Source organism: Microtus pennsylvanicus, chromosome 9 (assembly GCF_037038515.1).
Source record: "Microtus pennsylvanicus isolate mMicPen1 chromosome 9, mMicPen1.hap1, whole genome shotgun sequence".
Taxonomy (NCBI): Eukaryota; Metazoa; Chordata; class Mammalia; order Rodentia; family Cricetidae; genus Microtus; species Microtus pennsylvanicus.
In genome coordinates, this window is record NC_134587.1 from 69,182,906 (window position 1) to 69,204,554 (window position 21,649).

At 41.2% G+C, this 21,649-nt stretch overlaps 1 protein-coding gene across 1 annotated transcript in view; it reads left to right on the forward strand.

Annotated features, from left to right (window-relative positions):
• Positions 1-21,649, forward strand: part of Kcnu1 (potassium calcium-activated channel subfamily U member 1) — a 68,575-nt gene that overhangs the window by 6,928 nt on the left and 39,998 nt on the right. Inside the window, 6 exon segments of the mRNA XM_075984642.1 lie at positions 434-545; positions 1,524-1,599; positions 3,722-3,797; positions 15,959-16,129; positions 17,962-18,053; positions 19,117-19,227. Coding sequence (XP_075840757.1) covers positions 434-545; positions 1,524-1,599; positions 3,722-3,797; positions 15,959-16,129; positions 17,962-18,053; positions 19,117-19,227 — 638 coding nt within the window.

The window sequence follows — 21,649 nt, forward strand, 5'->3', positions numbered from 1 at the left end:
TATGCAACATGTATGCATTTGTGTATTTACGTAAATGTATGCATCTGTATATGTGTTAAATAGCGTGAGATTAATAAAACTTCAGTTAATGAGTGAAATATATCTGGGAAATAGTTGTCCTCCACAGTCACTTTAAAATTCTCAGTGGTAGGTAGAGCTTGGAAAAATAGCTCCGAAGAGCCTGTGACACTTTGAGAAGGACCTGCATTCAGTTCCCTGTTCCTCCGTGGCAGTTCCCAGCTGTCTGTAATTTCAGTTCCAAAGGCTACGGCGCCCTCTTCTGGCCTCTGTGGCACCAGCCTTGCTCATGGTGCACATACAAACACACAGGCCTATATACAGACAAACACATTTATGTATGTAAAATAATCTTAAAATCTTTTTTTTTAAATCCCAAGGGTAATATAATTTGGGTTTTTTGTTTCTATTTCAGTTTTGGGCAGCTGAAGACAAGGTCAAGTTCTGGATGGAGATGAATTCAATTGTAGACATTTTTACTATCCCACCAACCTTTATTTCTTATTATTTGAAGACTAATTGGCTAGGTAAGTGTGCTGTGGCAGTCAGTAATCAGTATCCATGATGTTTTAGCCCCAAACCACTCAACATTCATTTAGAATATTTATTTTTCTTTTTAAATACCTCACTGCCATTTCAAAGAACCAGCTCTTGACTGTAGAGCTTTGTGCTATATTTGCAGAAACATATTTTGTTTTGTTGTTTTATTTTGAGATAGGCTGTCACTATGTAGCTCTGGCTAGCCTCGGACTCACAGAGCCCCGCCTGTCTCTGCCTCACCAATGCTGGGATGTGTCACCACCAGAATGGTCAGAAGTCATTTCTCGATCCCAGCAGGTGTCCAGTAGTTTTTGATGGGAGAACTATATCTACAACCAGAGGGGCAAGGTTCCAGCACCCACGGACCCTTGTGTGGGATCTCATACAGACTCAAAGAATGACCTGCCCTGCTTTCTCAAGGTCAACCATAATTTTCAGATATGCTGTAACATGTCTGAAAATTTTTCAGTAGTTGTTTTGTGTTTAAGGTGGGTATATTGACAATGCATGGGCCTTTAAAAAATCGGCTTTTATATAATTTTGTTTTATTGTTTATAAAATACATACCAATTCTATTTTTTGATATTGTTAACAAACTATATAAAGTAAAACTAGGAGTACTGAAAAGCTGAATAATCAAAAGCTTAAGGGGCCCGTGTAAAGTTTCCTATAAATTCCACAGTAGGGTTAGAGTGAAATGAATAGTGCTTGTTGTGCAAGGCCGGCGTCTACACGCTTGAAATCAGGTCTACAATGCTGTAAGGTGGGTCCTATAATAATTCTCATTTTATGGGTGAGGCACTAGAGAAGTGGGCACCCTAGGTAACAGTAGTTAGCTTTCAAAGGTCATGTCCTTAAACCTGTACCATTGATCACATCATTAGACTTAAGGGTTTCTGGAAAGTAAAATGCGTGCTTCCCAATCATGTTCTATTTCAGGCTGCTTTCTCCTGGTTGCTTTGTAGGTTTAAGGTTTCTGAGAGCTCTGCGGTTGCTCGAACTCCCTAAAATCCTACAGATCCTCAAGATCATCAGGACCAGGTAACTGCAGCACTGCCTGGCGTGCTAGCTCAGAAGTTTAGATTGGGAAATGAAAACATTAACCGGTCCTCAGGTTCCCCCTGTCCCACCAGAATCCCAGTGTGAAAATTGGCAAATCCCTCAGCATCTATGCTCTCACTCAGTCGCTCCCACCAGGTAACATTTAGCACCCTGGCTGAAGCCTTGCCAATCCCTGTAAGGAGGATTATCCTTTTACAAGGATTATGCTTATCCCTTGTTTTGAAAAATTGTAGTATGTAAGCCTGCTTTGATTTTAATTCCAGATCTCTTTTCCCAAAACAAAAATAGTCACAAGCCCAGACAATACAGCCTCTTGTCATTTCTCCTGGTGTTCCATAAGGAGCAGATGATAAGATCCAGTTGCTGAAGACAACACACCCCTCAGTTGTGTAAGGCAGAAATCAGCCTGGAACCAAGCTGAAAGCCTCCCCTCTGCCGGCTGGCTCTCAGAGTCCTTCCCTGAAGAGGCTGTGCAAGCTGCTAGAAAAGGCATCAATGGCCTTACCTAGTTGTGGATCCTACAGCTGTAAGACCAACTTGCCAGACAAGATGTGCCCACTGGTGCGGCACTGGTACTATCATGGGATATTGCTTGGATTTGAGACCTGCTCCATGGAAGGGAATCCATGCCTTGCACTGTGAACCTGGTTAAAAACCCATGCCAGGGGATACAGGCACTAAAGGGGGGTGGCAAAGGACACATGGATGGAATACTATTGTTTAGCTATATTTCATAATGTAAAACTACTTTCTAAATATGTACATTTAGACCCATAGACAAATGCTACTCTCAGCCTTAATCAGAGACACCATTTTTTTCTAGTGACCAGTGGTGAGTGTAGAGATCACGGCTGGACAAAGTGCTGATAGGAAGTGATATACGATACGAACATTCAGCTCTAAACAAGACCCACATTCCATCCCCTCTAAGGTTCAGGGAATGTTGCTGAAGAGGAGGCAGAAAGAATGAATGTAAGAGCCAGAAGATAGAGAGAAAGGCTGTAAAATGCCATCTCCGCAAGACACAGCCACTGCAACTGTGATCTCACAGTAGCGGTGGATGTTTGCCCTGGGTCTGCACAAGAATGCGCCCACTGCCAGTCAGGCACGGATGGAGTGAGGGGCAAGAGTCGTGAATCTGCGAAAGGGACTGGTAGGGTGGGGATCAACAGGATGATGAGTGAGGGCTGCCAGAGAGAGTACTCAGAATGCATTTTATACGTGTGTACAATTATGAAATAACAAAAGTAATCAACTGAAAAAGAATCACCTCTTGTTGGCTAGTAAAATAAACGTTTCTTCATGTGAGAGACGTAACAGTTCCCCTGAGCATGAATGCTATCCATCAGCAGCAGTGAACTATTGCTTAGAGAAGTAGAGCCATGAGCTTAGGGCGTGGCTTAATAGGAGAGTGTTTACCTAGCATATACAAGGTCCTGGGTTCAAATTCCAGCATTACAGGTAAATAAAAATAGTGCAACTTAAATATCTCCAAAAGATAATAATAAAAGTCCAAACTGTCTCTTTCAACACACGGCTACATTCTTATTAGAAGTGTCAATATTACAGTCTCAGTGCACCTCAACGTTAAGTATGCATTGTGAAGAAGTCAAGGCTGGAAACACTGTTTTTACTTGACAAATGGCCAGCTCAGAAGCCACAGCTGTTTCAGCTAAACTCTAGGCTTTCCTTGATGGATGGACATAAGCCTCTCTGATCCCGGTATGTAGTGTGATACTACGTCCCTATAATCTAGTCACATCGAGTCACTCCTGCCCTTTGTTCTACTACTTTAGACAAGGTTCACATGTATGCCTTTAATACACCAGGCTAGTAGATGATGCAGTCAAATCTGGAAGAAACACATGACACTGGGTGAGTCTCCAGCAGTGTTTCTCAGTCTCTTAATGCATACACGAATGATACAGAAGAGGCCCTGTAACCATGCAGACTGATAGGTGAGGGCAGAGCTCCAGGTGATGCTGTACCTTCCAGTAAGTGGGCCACACTGTGAGCAGAAGCTGGGCTCTTGGTGGACAATGTGTTTGTATTTATTGGGAGCCTGCCTGCAGAAACCTAACACTTCTCCTTCTCCTTTCAGTAATTCAGTGAAGCTTTCTAAACTCTTGTCAATCGTTATCAGTACCTGGTTCACAGCTGCAGGATTCCTTCACCTGGTAAGCAGATCATGGCAGTCTCCAATGGCATCCACCAGTGTGAGCATCCTTGCAGTCTCCAATGGCATCCACCAGTGTGAGCATCCTTGCAGTCCCCATTGGCATCCACCAGTGCGAGCATCCTTGCAGTCCCAAATGGTATTCTATGAGCATCCTTTCTTTGAAACTGGAGAGGAACCAGACCAGATGTTTATTTCTTTACTTTCACCTTTTCGGTTTTACTTTCATTCCCCACCATCATATTTATCATAATCTTTGCATCTCACACCATCAAGATAGCTTTGTTTCATCTTTCGATACTTCAGAGTCTGGCTCTAGTGAAAAATTTCATTAGATCTAAAGTTTTAACACATAGGTAAGTGTTAATCCTGAGAGTCATGAAAGAAAAACCAGTTCCACAATTTTGAGCCAAATTTGAAGCAAGCTTTAATTAAGTACTGACCAGAGAAATGGACTCTGATCAGGACCACCCCTGGGTTCCCAGTGAGTGTCAATGAGATGCAAGATGTGTGTTGTAGGACCTTTTTAAAGACAAAAATCACACAGCCACCTTATTTCCCATGTGGCTTTGTTATTTGCCAAGAACTACAATTCCCAACGTTCCAGGAAGCTGCCTGGGCTTTTTGCAGGTGGGGCTTACAGGTTGCCTTTGGCTTTTACATAAGGTTTATTGATAAATCTTCATGGAAGTTTGGGGATTCTTAATTTTTAAGTAAATATATAAAAGTGAAAGAATGAAGCTAGGGCCAGGGTGTAGTTCAGTGGCAGAGCACTTGCCTGTACAAGGCCTTAGGTTTTTATCTTCAGCACTGGAAGAAAAAAAAAGCCAATGAAAGAATTCCAGTCTTATAAAACTATATAGTTGAGCCGGACGGCGGTGGCGCATGCCTTTAATCCCAGCACTCGGGAGGCAGAGGCAGGTGGATCTCTGGGAGTTCGAGGCCAGCCTGGTCTAGAAGAGCTAGTTCCAGGATAGGAACCAAAGCTACAGAGAAATCCTGTCTCGGAAAAAAAAAAAACAACCTAGATAATTGCTGGGAGGGTTGAGTTGCTATTGAAAAAAGGGCTTTGGGGCTACCCTTTAGGGTATTCCCATTCTTCTGGAAATATCCACAGGGAAAGGCTTGTTTCTACCCCCACAGAATGAGCCTTTGTTGGTTTGGGTTCCTGGCTTCAGTGCTCCAGGACAGCTGAATTATCAAAAGATGGGAGAGCTGAAGTGCAGTGCTTAGAAGCCTTCAGAATGTTCTCCGAAAAACAAAACTAAAGTAGTCAAGGTCTTTGTGACTTGAGGTTCTCTCTTGAAATTAAACAGTGACTATAAAAAGATCTACAGCATGGCTTATTAAGAAAATAGTCAAACATCACCACAGTCTCTGATAGAACCTTAAAGAAATTTGAAATCAGCCACACCACTGCACAGTTCAGCTGGGATGGAGGTTTTCTTGCAATGTCCCAGCAGAAAGGGTAGAATGATCTTCATGTTGATAACAATGGACAAGAGTCTCGTTCTTTCCAGGGCAGAAGCAACCCAACCATTGCTATCCCAGAGTTCTAGAGGAGACACCACTAAGACATCCTTTACCTTTACTCCCAGTGAGACATTCTTGGGCTCAGTGTGACCTAAAGGCATGTTTTATTTGGCTAATTATTTCATTAATTTCTGTCTTGCCCTTGCTTTTCTTCTTTTTTCTTCCTTCCTTCGTTTTTTTTCTTTTTCTGTTAGTTGCTAACTCTTACGGAACGTTCATGTACATGCGGCTTTCTGGGTTCTTTGGAGAATACCAGAGTTCTCTCAAGGTCATAAGAGGTCATAGCAGGATAGCTGCTGCCTAGGTAGCGTGGGTGCTGCTGGACTCTGAATCTTTGAAGTCTCTCTGCTTCAGTCCTCTAAGCATGGGAGCATGCTGGATATGCAGGTCCTCAGTGCAGGACGTCTCCAGCAGGGATTCATTCAGAAAAAATAAGGAGAATTGAGGAACAAGAGGGTTCCATTTTGAATCATGACTGATTTTGAAAATGTAAACATCAACAAAAGAGCGCAGATAATCATAGATTTTGTTGAGAGGATGTTGAAGCTACAGCCCCAAATCCAAGTTCTGGTTGTCCCACTGCCTCACCATTCTGTACTCACATTGTCCTCTAGCTAAGCATTGATACCATTCAAATTTTTAGGGTTCAAGACTGTATACCAGGCTGGTCTCAAACTCAGAGGTTCACCTAACTCTGCCTCCTAAGGACTGGAATTAAAAGCATGTACCACCATCTGATACCATTCAAATTTGGGTATTAACTAAATAGAAATCTTTATGTTTCCTAAGCTTAAATTCCATAAAATAATAAAAAGTAGTTACAGAATACAATAGTGATAAACTACTAAATGTAATTTGCCAAGTGGCCTCCTTGTTTAAACAAGTACAATTGAGACCATGAAAATCTAACATAATCCCTTACACAAAGTCATAAAATATTTTGACTATCGGTGGGATAGCCACTGGTAACTTGGCCATGGCAGAAGACACTCCTCACTCATCTTCATAAAAGCAGCCCTAACTGACCTCAGCAAGTCATACACAAAACTTCTGATTGACACAACGACAACAACAACGAAAGGCATAAAAGCAGGAACAGATCTTGTTGGGACAGAGAAGGGATTCAGTGGGAGAAAGCATAATGGGGCAAAGGTGAAAATGAACAAAATACATTAAATACATGTATAGCATTGTCAAAAAATAAAACAATTTCTAAAAATCTTGAATGAAAAAAATGTGACTGACAAGATTATTAAACAATAGAATTGAAGAGTAGGTTCAAAGATATCAGAAGATTAAGCTGTCCTATGGAGGAGAAGCCATTGCAAAAAAAAGAGAACCAGATGCAAAAGAAAAATGTGACAGAACAAACCAGAAGCATGGAGGACAGCACTGTGGGGAAAACACTGGCTCAAGAATGGACAGACACACCTGAGGAGAAAATATAATCAGTGAAGAACAGGCATCAAAGAGACTTCGTGCACTAGATACATAACAAGTGTTCCTAAAGAGATGCTTGAAATGAAGTCTGGCATTTGTGGATGGAAAGCAATACTGTGCACGAGGGAAAATGTCTCCTAGTCAATAAAGTCGTTAGGTCAGATAAAGCATGCCTGTGTGTTGCATTGAACCTGAGAACTTCTCACCGGAATTACAGGAAAGGTTCCTAATGATGTGTCCTGTAGTAATGTTTGCTTCTTCCCTGGTAGGCACATGATTCTCGGTCTAGCTCTGTCAGTGATGGGATGGATCTACCTTCCCTGCTGTGTGTGGAGCCCTCACTGGTCTTCAAGGCTAAGAAGAGAGTACAAACTGAAGAAAGGAAGGCTGGTAGAAGAAAGCAAAAGAAAGGAGTATCAAATTGCTTGGTAGCATTGCCCAATATCAGATGATGATGCGAGGCTTGTGTGAAAGTGAACGTAACTTCTCTTCTCATCATAAACCTGCAAGAGAAAACAGCAGCCCTGTCAGAAATGTGTGCCGATTAAAAAACCAAACCACAGAGGGAGTGAGAAAACTAAGCAGCTGGGAGTGGAGAGTCATGGTGAAAATGGAGTGATTAAGAAAAACAAATGTCACAACCAGAGAAATGATGGCTGTGTGCTGGTATGTGCACCTACTGTCTTAGGGTTCTATGGCTGTGACAAAACAGCAGGACCAAAGCAAGCTGGGGAGGACAGGGTTTGTTCAGCTTAGCTTACACATTGCTGTCCACCACTGAAGGAAGGCAGGACAGGAACTCAAACAGGACAGGAACCTGGAGCAGGAGCTGATGCAGAGGCCATGGAGAGGTACTGCTTACTGGCTTGCAATCAGTTGCTCAGTCTTTCTTTCTTTCTTTCTTTCTTTCTTTCTTTCTTTCTTTCTTTCTTTCTCTCTCCCTCTCTCTCTCAAGTTTTTTTTTTTTGAGACTGGATTTCTCTGTAGCTTTGGAGCCTATCCTAGAACTAGTTCTATCTATCTATCTATCTATCTATCTATCTATCTATCTATCTATCTATCTATCTATCTATCTATCTATTTTAGAACTAGCTCTTATAGTCCAGGCTGGCCTCAAACTCAGAGAGATCTGCCTGCCTCTGCCTCTCGAGTGCTGGGATTGAAGGCGTGTACCACCACTGCCTGGCCAGTCTGCTTTCTTATAGAATCCAGGACCACCAGACCAGGGAATGGCACCACGCATAATGGTGTGCCCTCCCACATTGATCACAAGTTGAGAAAAATGCCCTACAGTCTTGTCTACAGCCCAGTAATACAGAGGCATTTTCTCAATTGAGGTTTCCTCCTCTCAAATAACTCTAGTTTATGTCAAGTTGATATAAAAGTAGCCAGAACAACTGATCCATTGTTAACCTGACACACAAACACACCACTTTTCAATTAGAACCTTTCCTTTCTCATGTATCTCCAAGATGACATGTTAATATAACATAAATGTAAATAACTTTAGAAGTGCCATAGTCCTCACAAATTCAACCACATTAAAACTTAAATCTCCTTAAAATATCCACTCTCTCAAAATCCCAAATCTATTTTAAAAGTTCAGAGTCTTTCAGCTGTGGGATCCTATAAAAAGCAAAATTAAGTTAAATACTTCTCTCCTTTGACAGAGAAGAACCAGGGCCCAACCACAATCTGAACAAAGCAAAACCAAACTCCAACAGTATAAATAGCTAGCATCTAATTATCTGGGATTCACTCATGATCTTCTGAACTCTTCCAAAGAGCTTGGGTCACTGCTCCAGCTTTGCCTCTGACTCCACTCCACTGTTGCTGTTCTTGGTGGTCATCGCATGGGACTGGCATCTCGAAAATGCTAGGTCTTCTGCTGCAATTGGACTGCTCTTTCGCCAATAGCTCTCCTATGCTGTCTTCATCATGCTACACCCAAGCTGTTCTCTGTGACCCCTTCAGGCTTTCAAAATCAGTACTACCTAGGTGACTCTTACACTGCCAAGTTTGGTTGTCAGTCCGAGGTACAGCCTTGGCCACCTCTGGAACACAGTTTCTGTGTGCTTACTCTCAAAATACACTTCCCAGAAGATTTCACCTTAATGATGTTGGACTCTTCTTTTTGTTTGTTTTTTTAATTTATTTATTAAAGATTTCTGTCTCTTCCCCCCAACCGCCTCCCATTTCCCTCCCCCAATTAGGTCCCCCCCCTCATCAGCCTGAAGAGCAATCAGGGTTCCCTGCCCTGTGGGAAATCCAAGGAACCCCCACTTCCATCCAGGTCTAGTAAGTTGAGCATCCAAACTGCCTAGGCTCCCACAAAGCCAGTGCATGCAGTAGGATCAGAAACCCATTGCCATTGTTCTTGAGTTCTCAGTAGTCCTTATTGTCCGCTATATTCAGAGAGTCCGGTTTTATCCCAGGCTTTTTCAGCCCCAGGCCAACTGGCCTTGGTGAGTTCCCAATAGAACATCCCCATTGTCTCAGTGTGTGGGTGCACCCCTCGTGGTCCTGAGTTCCTTGCTCGTGCTCTCTCTCCTTCTGCTCCTGATTTGGACCTTGAGATTTCAGTCCTGTGCTCCAATGTGGGTCTCTGTCTCTGTCTCCTTTCATCTCTTGATGAAGGTTAATATTCAGGAGGATGCCTATATGTTTGTCTTTGGATTCACCTTCTTATTTAGCTTCTCTAGGATAGCGAATTATAAGCTCAATGTCCTTTATTTATGGCTAGAAACCAAATATGAGTGAGTACATCCCCTGTTCTTCTTTTTGGGTCTAGCTTACCTCACTCAGGATAGTGTTTTCTATTTCCATCCATTTGTATGCAAAATTCAAGAAGTCCTTGTTTTTTACTGCTGAGTAATACTCTAATATGTATATATTCCATACTTTCTTCATCCATTCTTCCATTGAAGGGCATCTAGGTTGTTTCCAGGTTCTGGCTATTACAAACAATGCTGCTATGAACATAGTTGAGCATATACTTTTGTTGTATGATAAGGCCTCTCTTGGGTATATTCCCAAGAGTGGTATTGCTGGGTCCAGGGGTAAGTTGATCCCAAATTTCCTGAGAAACTGCCACACTGCTTTCCAAAGTGGTTGCACAAGTTTGCATTCCCACCAGCAAGGGATGAGTGTACCCCTTTCTCCACAACCTCTCCAGCAAAGGCTATCATTGGTGTTTTTGATTTTAGCCATTCTGACAGGTGTAAGATGGTATCTTAAAGTTGTCTTGATTTGCATTTCCCTGATCGCTAAGGAAGTTGAGCATGACCTTAAGTGTCTTTTGGCCATTTGAACTTCTTCTGTTGAGAATTCTCTGTTCAGCTCAGTGCCCCATTTTATAATTGGATTGATTAGCCTTTTACGGTCTAGTTTCTTGAGATCTTTATATATTTTGGAGATCAGACCTTTGTCAGTTGCGGGGTTGGTGAAGATCTTCTCCCAGTCAGTGGGTTGCCTTTGTGTCTTAGCGACAGTGTCCTTTGCTTTACAGAAGCTTCTCAGTCTCAGGAGGTCCCATTTATTCAATGAGGTCCTTAATGTCTGTGCTGCTGGGGTTATACGTAGGAAGTGGTCTCCTGTGCCCATGTGTTGTAGAGTACTTCCCACTTTCTCTTCTATCAGGTTCAGTGTGTTCGGACTGATATTGAGTTCTTTAATCCATTTGGACTTGAGTTTTGTGCATGGTGATATATATGGATCTATTTTCATTCTTCTACAAGTTGACATCCAGTTTTGCCAGCACCATTTGTTGAAGATGCTCTCTTTTTTCCATTGTATACTTTTAGCTCCTTTATCGAAAATCAAGTGTTCATAGGTTTGTGGGTTAATGTCAGGGTCTTCTATTCTATTCCATTGGTCAACTTCTCTGTTTTTATGACAATACCAAGCTGTTTTCAATACTGTAGCTCTGTAGTAGAGTTTGAAGTCAGGGATGGTAATGCCTCCAGACAATCCTTAGTTGTATAAGATTGTTTTGGCTATCCTGGGTTTTTTGTTTTTCCATATAAAGTTGATTATTGTCTTCTCCAGATCTGAGAAGAATTTTGATGGGATTTTGATGGGGATTGCATTGAATCTATAGATTGCTTTTGGTAAAATTGCCATTTTTACTATGTTGATCCTCCCAATCCAGGAGCAAGGGAGATCCTTCCATTTTCTGGTGTCCTCTTCAATTTCTTTCTTCAAAGACTTAAAGTTCTTGTCAAATAGATCTTTCACATCCTTGTTCAGAGTTACCCCAAGATATTTTATGTTATTTGTGGCTATCGTGAAAGGTGATGCTTCTCTGATTTCCCTCTCTGTTTCCTTATCCTTAGTGTATAGGAAGGCCATTGATTTTTTGGAGTTGATCTTGTATCCTGCCACAATACTAAAGGTGTTTATCAGCTGTAGGAGTTCTTTGGTAGAGTTTTTTTGGGTCGCTTATGTATACTATCATATCATCTGCAAATAACAAGAGCTTAACTTCTTCTTTTCCGATATGAATCCCCTTGATCCCCTTATGTTGTCTTATTGCTATTGCTAGCACTTCCAGCACTATATTGAAGAGGTATGGAGAGAGTGGGCATCCTTGTCGTGTTCCTGAGTTTAGTGGGATGGCTTTGAGTTTTTCTCCGTTTAACTTAATGTTAGCTGTCGGCTTGCTGTATATAGCTTTTATTATGTTTAGGTATGACCCTTGTATCCCTAATCTCTCCAAGACTTTTATCATAAAGGGGTGTTGAGGGCTGGAGAGATGGCTCAGCGGTTAGGAGCATTGCCTGCTCTTCCAAAGGTCCTGAGTTCAATTCCCAGCAACCACATGGTGGCTCACAACCATCTGTAATGAGGTCTGGTGCCCTCTTCTGGCTCGCAGGCATACACACTGACAGAATATTATATACATAATAAATAAATAAATATTAAAAGAAATAAAGGGGTGTTGAATTTTGTCAAATGCTTTTTCAGCATCTAATGAAATGATCATATGGTTTTTTTCTTTCAGTTTATTTATATGATGGATTACATTAATAGATTTTCGTATGTTGAACCAGCCCTGCATCTCTGGGATGAAGCCTACTTGATCATGATGGATAATTTTTCTAATGTGTTCTTGGATTCGGTTTGCCAGTATTTTATTGAGAATTTTTGCGTCGATATTCATGAGTGAGATAGGCCTGTAATTCTCTTTCTTGGTTGGGTCTTTGTGTGGTTTTGGTATCAGGGTAACTGTAGGTTCATAAAAGGAATTTGGCAATGCCTTTTCTGTTTCTATATTGTGAAATACATTAAGGAATATAGGTATTAGCTCTTCTTGGAAGTTCTGGTAGAATTCTGCATTGAAACCATCTGGTCCTGGGCTCTTTTTGGAAGGGAGATTTTTGATAACAGGTTCTAGTTCTTCGCAACTAACAGGTCTATTTAGATCGTTCACCTGGTCTTGGTTTAGCTTTGGTATTTGGTACTTATCTCAAAAAATGTCCATTTCGTTTGCATTTTCTAGTTTTGTGGCATACAGGCTTTTGTAGTAAGATCTAATGAGTCTCTGAATTTCCTCTGTGTCTGTGGTTATGTCCCCCTTTTCATTTCTGATCTTATTTATTTGCATGTTCTCTCTCTGTCGTTTAATTAGTTTGGATAGGGGTTTGTCGATCTTGTTGATTTTCTCCAAGAACCAACTTTTTGTTTCATTGATTCTTTGGACTGTTTTCTGTGTTTCTATTTTGTTGATTTCTGCCCTCAGTTTGATTATTTCCAGTCTTCTACTCCTCCTGGGCGCATCTGCTTCTTTTTTTTCTAAAGCTTTCAGGTGTGCTGTTAAGTCTCCGATGTATGCTTTCTCCGTTTTCTTTAAGTGGGCACTTAGTGCTATGAACTTTCCTCTTAGCACTGCTTTCATAGTGTCCCATAGGTTTGAGTATGTTGTCCCTTTATTTTCATTAAATTCAAGGAAGACTTTAATTTCTTTCTTGATTTCTTCCTTGACCCAGGTGTGGTTCAGTAGTTGACTGTTCAGTTTCCATGAGTTTGTCAGTTTTCTGGGGGTAGCGTGGTTGTTGCCTTCTAACTTTAATCCGTGGTGATCTGATAAGACACAGGTGGACACTCATATTTTTTTGTATCTGTGGAGGTTTCCTTTGTTTCCGAGTATGTGGTCAATTTTTGAGAAGGTTCCATGAGCTGCAGAGAAGAAGGTATATTCTTTCCTATTTGGGTGGAATGTTCTATAGATGTCTGTTAAGTCCATTTGCTTCATTACCTCCAGTAGTTCTCTTACTTCTCTATTAGGTTTCTGTCTGATTGACCTGTCCATTGCTGAGAGAGGTGTATTGAAGTCTTCTACTACTAGTGTGTGTGGTTTGATGTCTGCCTTGAGTTTTAGTAATATTTCTTTTACATAAGTGGGTGCTTTTATATTAGGGGCATAAATATTCAGGATTGAGATGTCATCCTGACAAATTGTTCCTGTTATGAGTATAAAGTGTCCATCTCGATCTCTTCTGATTGATTTTAGTTTGAAGTCAGTTTTGTTAGAAATTAATATGGCCACACCTGCTTTTTTCTTAGGACCATTTGCTTGAAAGACCTTTTCCCAACCCTTTACTCTGAGTAGATGCCTGTCTTTGTGGTTGAGATGTGTTTCTTGCAAACAGCAGAATGTTGGATCCTGTTTTCGTATCCAATCTCTTAGCCTGTGCCTTTTTATAGGTGAATTGAGACCATTGATATTAAGTGATATTAATGACCAGTGGTTGTTTACGCTGGATATTCTTATTGTTTTTGAAAGTAGAATTTGTGTGTCTCCCTTCCTTGAGTTGTACTAATGAAGGGTCGCTAGATGCCTCAGTTATTGTAGGCAGTGTTGGCAATGTTGGATTCCTTGGGTTGCGATTTTCCTTCTATTATTTTCTGTAGGGCTGGATTCGTGGCTACGTATTGTTTAAATTTGTTCTTATCCTGGAATGTCTTGTTTTCTCCATTTATAGTGAACGAAAACTTGGCTGGGTATAGTAGTCTGGGCTTGCATCCATGGTCTCTTAGCTTCTGCAGTACTTCTATCCAGGACCTTCTGGCTTTCATTGTTTCCATAGAGAAATCAGGTGTAAGTCTGATTGGTTTACCTTTATAAGTTACTTGGCCTTTTTCCTTTGCAGCTCTTAGTATTCTTTCTTTAACCTGTATATTTTGTGTTTTGATTATTATATGGCGAGGGGATGTTTTCCTTTGATCCAGTCTGTTTGGTGTTCTGTATGCTTCTTGAATATTCAAAGGAATATCTTTCTGTATGTTGGGAAAGTTTTCTTCCATAATTTTGTTAAAAATATTTTCTGGCCCTTTGAGCTGTGACTCCTCTCCTTCTTCTATTCCTATTATTCTTAGGTTTGGTCTTTTTATTGTGTCCCATAATTCCTGAATGTTTTGTGATGAGAATTTGTTGGCTTTGCAGTTTTCTTTGATCAGTGCATTTATTTTCTCTATGGTGTCCTCAGAATCTGAGATTCTTTCTTCTATTTCTTGTATTCTATTGATTGTGCTTGTTTCTGTAAGCTCTGCTCGTTGACCTAGATTTTCCATATCCAGCTGGTCCTCAGTTTGTGTTTTCTTCCTTGCTTCCATTTCAGTTTTCAATTCTTGAACTGTTTCCATTACCTGTTTGATCGTTTTTTCTTGGTTTCCCAGGGTATTATGTACGTATTTACTCATTTCTTCAAACTTTTGGTTATACTTCTCATCCATTTCTATAAGGGCATTTTTCACATGTTGTTTAAGGGACTCTATTGCTTTCATAAAGTCAATTTTTTCCACTTCTTCTGTGTTAGGGTGTTGAAGACCTTCTGTTGTAAGATCGTTGGGTTCTGGTGTTTTCATGTTGTTTTTCGGATTATTGGGTGAATTCTTGCCTTGTCGCCTGCCCATCTCCTCCTATCGATGCTATCTAATGGGTCTTTTAAAGCTGGTTCAGGTTTCCCTGCTGGCCAGGGGCTCCTCTTACAAAATGCCCTTTTTTTCTGTTTCCTGATTCCTGGGGGGGGGGGGGGGAGAGGCGCGGGGGAGGGGGGGCGGGGGGGCGGGGCAAGGTCCCTCTCACCCCTCAGAAGGGTCTACAGGAATAGCGCCTGGTTCCTCCTTTGCCAGGGACTTCGCCACCCAAAGGCCTACCTCTTTGATTTAATTGTAGTGGGGTGATCTGGTCTCGGTGTGCGGTCCCTGCAGCTTGTATCGGCTGCGGGGGGGGGGGGGGGGGGGGGCGGGGGAGACGGGGGACGGGGGGACGCACGGACGACCTCCGTCCGCCGCTGCGACCGGGTTCTGTCCGCCACCGCGACTGGCTGATGTTGGACTCTTAATCACTTCTAATTTCTCAGCTCCAGCTAGCCAGCGTCCACCATCCTAGGGTTTACTTTAGTGGCTCTGGAATCTTGTTAACCATTACTAATTCTTCAGTCCCAGCTGACAAGACACCACAGATTCAGCACACAAAAGGCCAGGTAGAGTCTCTGCTTCCCTCCGAAACTTCACAAGCCAGGCCTCCATTGTCTGCACTGCTCTCAACCTTCTTATCTCCCAGACTCCCAAAGAATAGCCCACTGAGCTCTCAACACTCAATGGTTTTTCCAACCCAAAGTTCCAAAGCCTTTCCACAGTCGTCCCCAAAACAACATGGTCAGGTCTGTCACAGCAACACCCAGCTATCCTGGTACCATCTTGTCTTAGGGTTTCTATTGCTGTGATGAAACACCATGACTAAAAGCAAATTGGTGCCACCTCATTCGGATCTATTTGGAAAAGTTTGCTTTTCCTTAGATGTTAAGGTCATGTGCTTAAACTCACTAAAACCTGTGCTCAGCTTCCTTGATTTTCCCCATCTTCTTAGAAAATGAAAATGAATGTTGATTGCTGGAGACTCCTGGCTCCAGAATGTAGTTCTGGGCCTCAAGGGAAGCAGGCAGCAACCCTCATAGGGCGTTCCAAATCTGAGTTCCTGCCACATGCCCCCATCAGGTGTTAATGATAATCCTAGTTGTGGAAACAAGGCTTGCTGATCGGCACTTGCAATTGGCAGGGCCCTCTCAGCAGCTACAATCGTTTGCTCTTGTCTTTGGATGGAATTGGGGAAACTGATGCAGTGTTTGCCTTCTCCTCCTTCTCTTCTATTCACAGACCTTTCCTTTGCTATCTCTCTTTGGACAGGTGGAAAATTCTGGTGACCCCTGGCTCAATGGCAGGAACTCACAGTCTATGTCATATTTCGAGGCCATTTATCTGGTAACAGCAACAATGTCAACTGTTGGCTTTGGGGATATTGTGGCCAAGACAGCCCTAGGACGGATTTTCATTGTTTTCTTCACCCTTGGAAGTTTGGTGAGGAATACTTTTACTATCTCTTGAGTATAAAAATAAAGCATCCAGTTAATGGTGAGAGAACAATATACAGTTGAAAGTGAATGTTGCTTTAGTTAGTGTATGTGGCAATGAGAAAATGCCCAGATCCCACATTTTCCAAACTATTTACCATGGTGCCTGGAATGCAACTGCTTGGTTTCCAGGGGTGAAAGGAGGAAGATTCCACATGGAATCAAGCAAGTCTGTCTTCCTCCATTTTTTCCCATCAGACTAAAATCTTCTCCTGAAGAGGAAGAACATTTGAGATTTGGTTCTGTGCCATCTCTCTCAAATGACAATCACTTACTTTACTAGTAATTAGTTCCACGTAAACTCCAGATAAGAGTATTTATGTGCCTGGCAGTGGTGGTGGACACCTTTAATCCCAGCACTCAGGAGGCAGAGACAGATGGAGCTCTGTGAGTTCGAGGCCAGCCTGGTCTACAGAGCGAGTTCCAGGACAGGTTTTAAAGATACACACAGAAACCCTGTCTCAAAAAACACACACACAGAGAGAGAAAGAGAGAGAGAGAGAATTTGACTATTTGACTTGAAAGTGTCAAGGGCAAAGGAACCCTCATTTCTTTTATTAATCTCTTACAATCCACAACCGTGTGCTCCACTCCACCATTCTTTTTTTTTTAATTTATTTATTTATTAAAGATTTCTGTCTCTTCCCCGCCAACCGCCTCCCATTTCCCTCCCCCTCCCCCAATTAAGTCACCCCCCCCTCGGCCCGAAAAGCAATCAGGGTTCCCTGTCCTGTGGGAAGTCCAAGGAACCCCCACCTCCATCCAGGTCTAGTAAGTTGAGCATCCAAACTGCCTAGGCTCCCACAAAGCCAGTGCGTGCAGTAGGATCAGAAACCCATTGCCATTGTTCCTGAGTTCTCAGTAGTCCTCATTGTCTGCTATGTTCAGAGAGTCCGGTTTTATCCCAGGCTTTTCCAGACCCAGGCCAGCTGGCCTTGGTGAGTTCCCAGTAGAACATCCCCATTGTCTCAGTGTGTCCACTCCACCATTCTTATACTGGCATGACCAGTGCCACCTTCTCACATTTAGTCATCATCTCTAGGCCCTCCAATGTCATATGTGAAATGTTTTTGTTTATTGATTTGTTTATTATGTATACAGTGTCTGCCTGCATGTGTACTTACATGCCAGAAGAGGGCACCAGATCTCATTACAGATGGTTGTGAGCCACCATGTGGTTGCTAGGAATTGAACTCAGGACCTCTGGAAGAGCAGACAGTGCTCTTAACCACAGAGGCATTCCTCCAGCCCTTGTTTTGTTTTTTAATAATCTAAACAGTGCGAAGTCATAATAAGAAAGAAGTTAAAGGCTATCAAGGGACAAATTTGTAGAGTAGTTGTCTAATATTTGTGCTTATCATTTTGAAAGCTGGGCATCAATTTGTTAATTTTATTCAAAATCCTAACTGTTAAAAACCTCAGGAAAATATAGTCTCTCTTTTAAAATGCAGCTCACTGATTGAGCCTTGTGCTAGGTCAGTGGTTCTCAACCTGTAGGTCATAACACCTTTGACAAATCTCTAGCTCCAAAAAAACTTACATTATGATTCATAACATTAGCAAAATTACAGTTAAGTAGCAACAAAATATTTTTATGGCTGGGGGTCACCACCATATGAGGAACTGAATTAAAGGCTTGCAGCATTAGGAATGTCGAGAACCACTATGATAGATGAAAGACATTTATGTGTACTTGTCTTTTTCTTTATAGCCTTCTAATTTGAAAATACCTGTCAAAAAATGAGCCCTGAGGAATTTCCTTTTTTCTTACTATTTTAGATACTGTTTGCAAACTGCGTCCCAGAAATGGTGGAGCTTTTTACCAGCAGGAAGAAGTACACCAAGCCCTATGAAGCAGTCAAAGGAAAGAAGTAATTAGCTCTTCATTATAATTCCTACAATTTCAGACATTTCAGGGTGCTGGAGAGATGGCTCTGTAGTTAAGAGCACTAGCTGCTCTTCCAGAGGACCCGGGTCCAATTCCTAGCACCCACATTGCAGCTCAAACCTGTCTATAACCCCAAGATCTACACTCTCAACACAGGCGAACACCAGTGCAAATAAACTTAAAATAAACTCATTCTGTTGGTCACATATCTTGTTGTAGACACACACTGCCTGCCCTAGTTACAGACCTGAGGATTCACTGAAGAGAATAGCGATAGAATGAGTGCTATACCAACAGGATGTTCACTGCTTGATGCAAACTCCCATAAGAGCTATTCATAAGAGTATTTAATCAATTTATATTAACCTAAATAGAAGAGAGTTGCCCAAAGCAATGACACTTGTGAAGAGCAGAGTTTTGCAAGCATAGTAAGTCTACTATGAGATACATAGCTGTGACAATTGTAACTATAAGGGTAGCTTTACCAGAAATCTTAGAATGATGCAGCTTTTTTGGAGACATGCACGTTTTGAGATGAGGCAAAGGACTATAGAACTGGATGTTTCCCTTGTGCTTTGGATTCATTCATGTTTGTATTGCTAAAATCTAAAGGATCCATAGACAAAACTTATTGAGAACAAGTTTAAGCTAATTGCTGTTCTATAAGCTTGACGGGAAGATACAGTCAGATCTCCTGGATTCTGGGGGTCCAAGAAGCCTCAGATAGAAAATATATGGAAAAACTTGTCATCGCTACTGAGCTTACATAGACTGTTTTCCTTGCCATTGTTCCATGAACAACATACCATGACAACTATTCACATAACATTTACATCGCATTATATTTTACAAGTAACCTAGAGATGACTTAAAATAGGTCAGGGGATGTATGTGTGTAGGTTGCATGCATCGCTTATGACATTTTAAATGAGCATCTATAGATTTTGACGGAGGGGGCGCGGTTCTTGGAGTCCATTCCCTCAGATACCATGAGAGAGCCATCCTTTTGTTCCTCAGGTGATCCTCTTCCCTTTCTTGCTGCCTAGGTTCATCGTGGTCTGTGGAAACATCACAGTTGACAGTGTGACTGCCTTTCTTAGGAATTTTCTCCGCCATAAGTCAGGAGAAATCAACATGGATATTGTGTTCCTTGGAGAGTAAGTGCATCAATTTGGCACAGTGTGTTCTAAATTAATAGTTGAAGTATGTGTAAGTACTTTTTGTTGTTGTTGTTGTTTGTTTTTTGCATTTTGAGACAGGATTTTTCTGTATAATTTTGGAGCCTGTCCTGGAACTTGCTCTGTAGACCAGGTTGTGTTGGAGGAGACTGCTCATTTGTTCTCAGCCACCCAGACCTGAAATAATTACCCGGAAACTATATTAATTAAATCACTGCTTGGCCAATAGTTTATACATATTTCCCTAACCCTAACATCTTAAATTGACCCATTTCTATTAATCTGTGCATTGCCACAATGTTGTAGCTTACCCAGTAAAATTCTGGGCATCAGTTTCCTCTGGCAGCTACATGGCATCTCTCTGACTCTGCCTACTTTCTCCTCTATCTTTGCTTGGAATTCTCTCCTTACTCTGTGTGCCCTGCAGAACAAGCAGCAGCAGCAGAACAAGCCCAAGCAGCTTCTTTATTCATTAACTAAACATACATAGCATACTGAGGGGAATCCCACATCAAGGTTGGCCTCAAACTCACAGAAATCTTCCTTCCTCTGCCTCTCGAGCACTGGGATTAAAGGCATGTGCCACCACCACCAAGTTGTGTAAGTTTTTAATGGAAGGAAATTAATTACACTTGTAACATTTATAGAAATTTTAGGAAACAATAGAAAACAAGATAGAAAAACTAATTACTTCTCAGTCTTTCTTTTAAGGTCAAATGTAGAAAAAGAAAAGTAGCTTCATGTCCAGACCTAACCAGTGCAAAAAGTTTGGAGTCTATCTTTCCAGATATTTTCTGGATATCTACTTATATATTTAAGTGGCTCAGTTGGACACTTAAGTACAATGAAAGCTAACAGGTCAGACCAGCTTGATTTCTCCATGTCTCATGACTCAGGTATGTGGTATCTTCAGCAATAGGGTTGAAATCTTCATTCTTCAAATCCATGACCATGAGAGCTCTTTCTGTGTTTAATTTGTTCCTCAATTATCTTCTTCAGTGGTTTAAAATTGTCCTTGTAGAAATCTTTCCTGGTCTTGGTCAGGTGTATTTCAGCTTTGTTTGTTTGTTTTGGAGGATATTGTGAAATGGGGTTATTTCTCTGATTCCTTGTTTAATATATTTGTCATTGACATATAGAAAGGCTACTGTTTCAGTTGTTGTTGTTGGTGGTGGTGGTGGTATGGGGTGTGTGTGTGTGTGTGTGTGTGTGTGTGTGTGTGTGTGTGAATTTTGTGCCCTGCCATGTTGCTAAAAGAGTTTATCACTTCTGGGGATTTTCTGGTGGGGTCTTTAGGATTTCTTACGTACACCGTAATATCTTCAGCAATTGGGATTCTTTGACTTCTTTTCCTGATTGTATCCCTTTTAGTTCCTCTTCTGTCTTCTTGGTCTTTAGATAGGACTGGAAAGAGTGAGCATCACTGTCTGATTTCTCTGGGCATATCTGTAATTATCATGATGTTGGCTGTAGGTCTCTTGTATTAGCATGATGTTGGCTATAGGCTTGTTGTGTCTAGCTTTTATTATGTTGAGATATGTTGACCCAATCCCTAATCTCCCTGGGATTTCTATCATGAAAGATATTGGGTTTTATCAAAGTATATGATTTCTGCAATTGAAGCCATTGGTATACTGAAGTAAGCAAATTGATTTACATATGTTGAATGATTCCTATATCCCTGCAATGAAGTCAACTTGATCATGGTGAGTAAGTTTTTTTAAATGTGTTCTTGAATTAGGTTTGCAGGTGTTTTATTGAGAATTGTTTCTCTTTTCACCAGGGAGATAATTTCGTTGTGTCTTCATGTGGTTTTGCTATAAATTTGGAAAACAATTTTGTATTTTCTGAATAATTCTTTTTTTTTTTTTTTGGTTTTTCGAGACAGGGTTTCTCTGTGGCTTTGGAGCCTGTCCTGGTCTGAATAATTCTTGAAGGATTACAGTTAGTTCTTTCAGAGTGTAGTTGAGTTTTGCGGCCAAATCAGATTAATCTTGCCCCCCCTTTTTTTTCTACTAAAAGACTTAAAATTAATGCCTTGAGCCAGGCATGGTGGCACACACTTTTAATCCCAACACTGTAATTGTTTTTTGCAATATGAGTTTTTTGGAGGGTAAATTTATTTTTACTAAATATTTTTGCTATCTTCAAAGAAATGAGGTTTTCTTAATGTTGGCTAAAAAATTAATAAGTACTAAAATACTTGCTGGTTAGCATTTACAGGTGTGCTTGAAATCACTCATACCAGTGACAGGGTCAAGTTTCACTTTCTGTCTGTATTCACTTCATATATCTCGAAGCCATTTTGTTAAATCATGTCTGCAAATGCTTTATTTTTTCTATTTAAGATTTTATTTTAAATTATGTGCATGTTTGTGGATATGTACACTTGAGTGTAAGT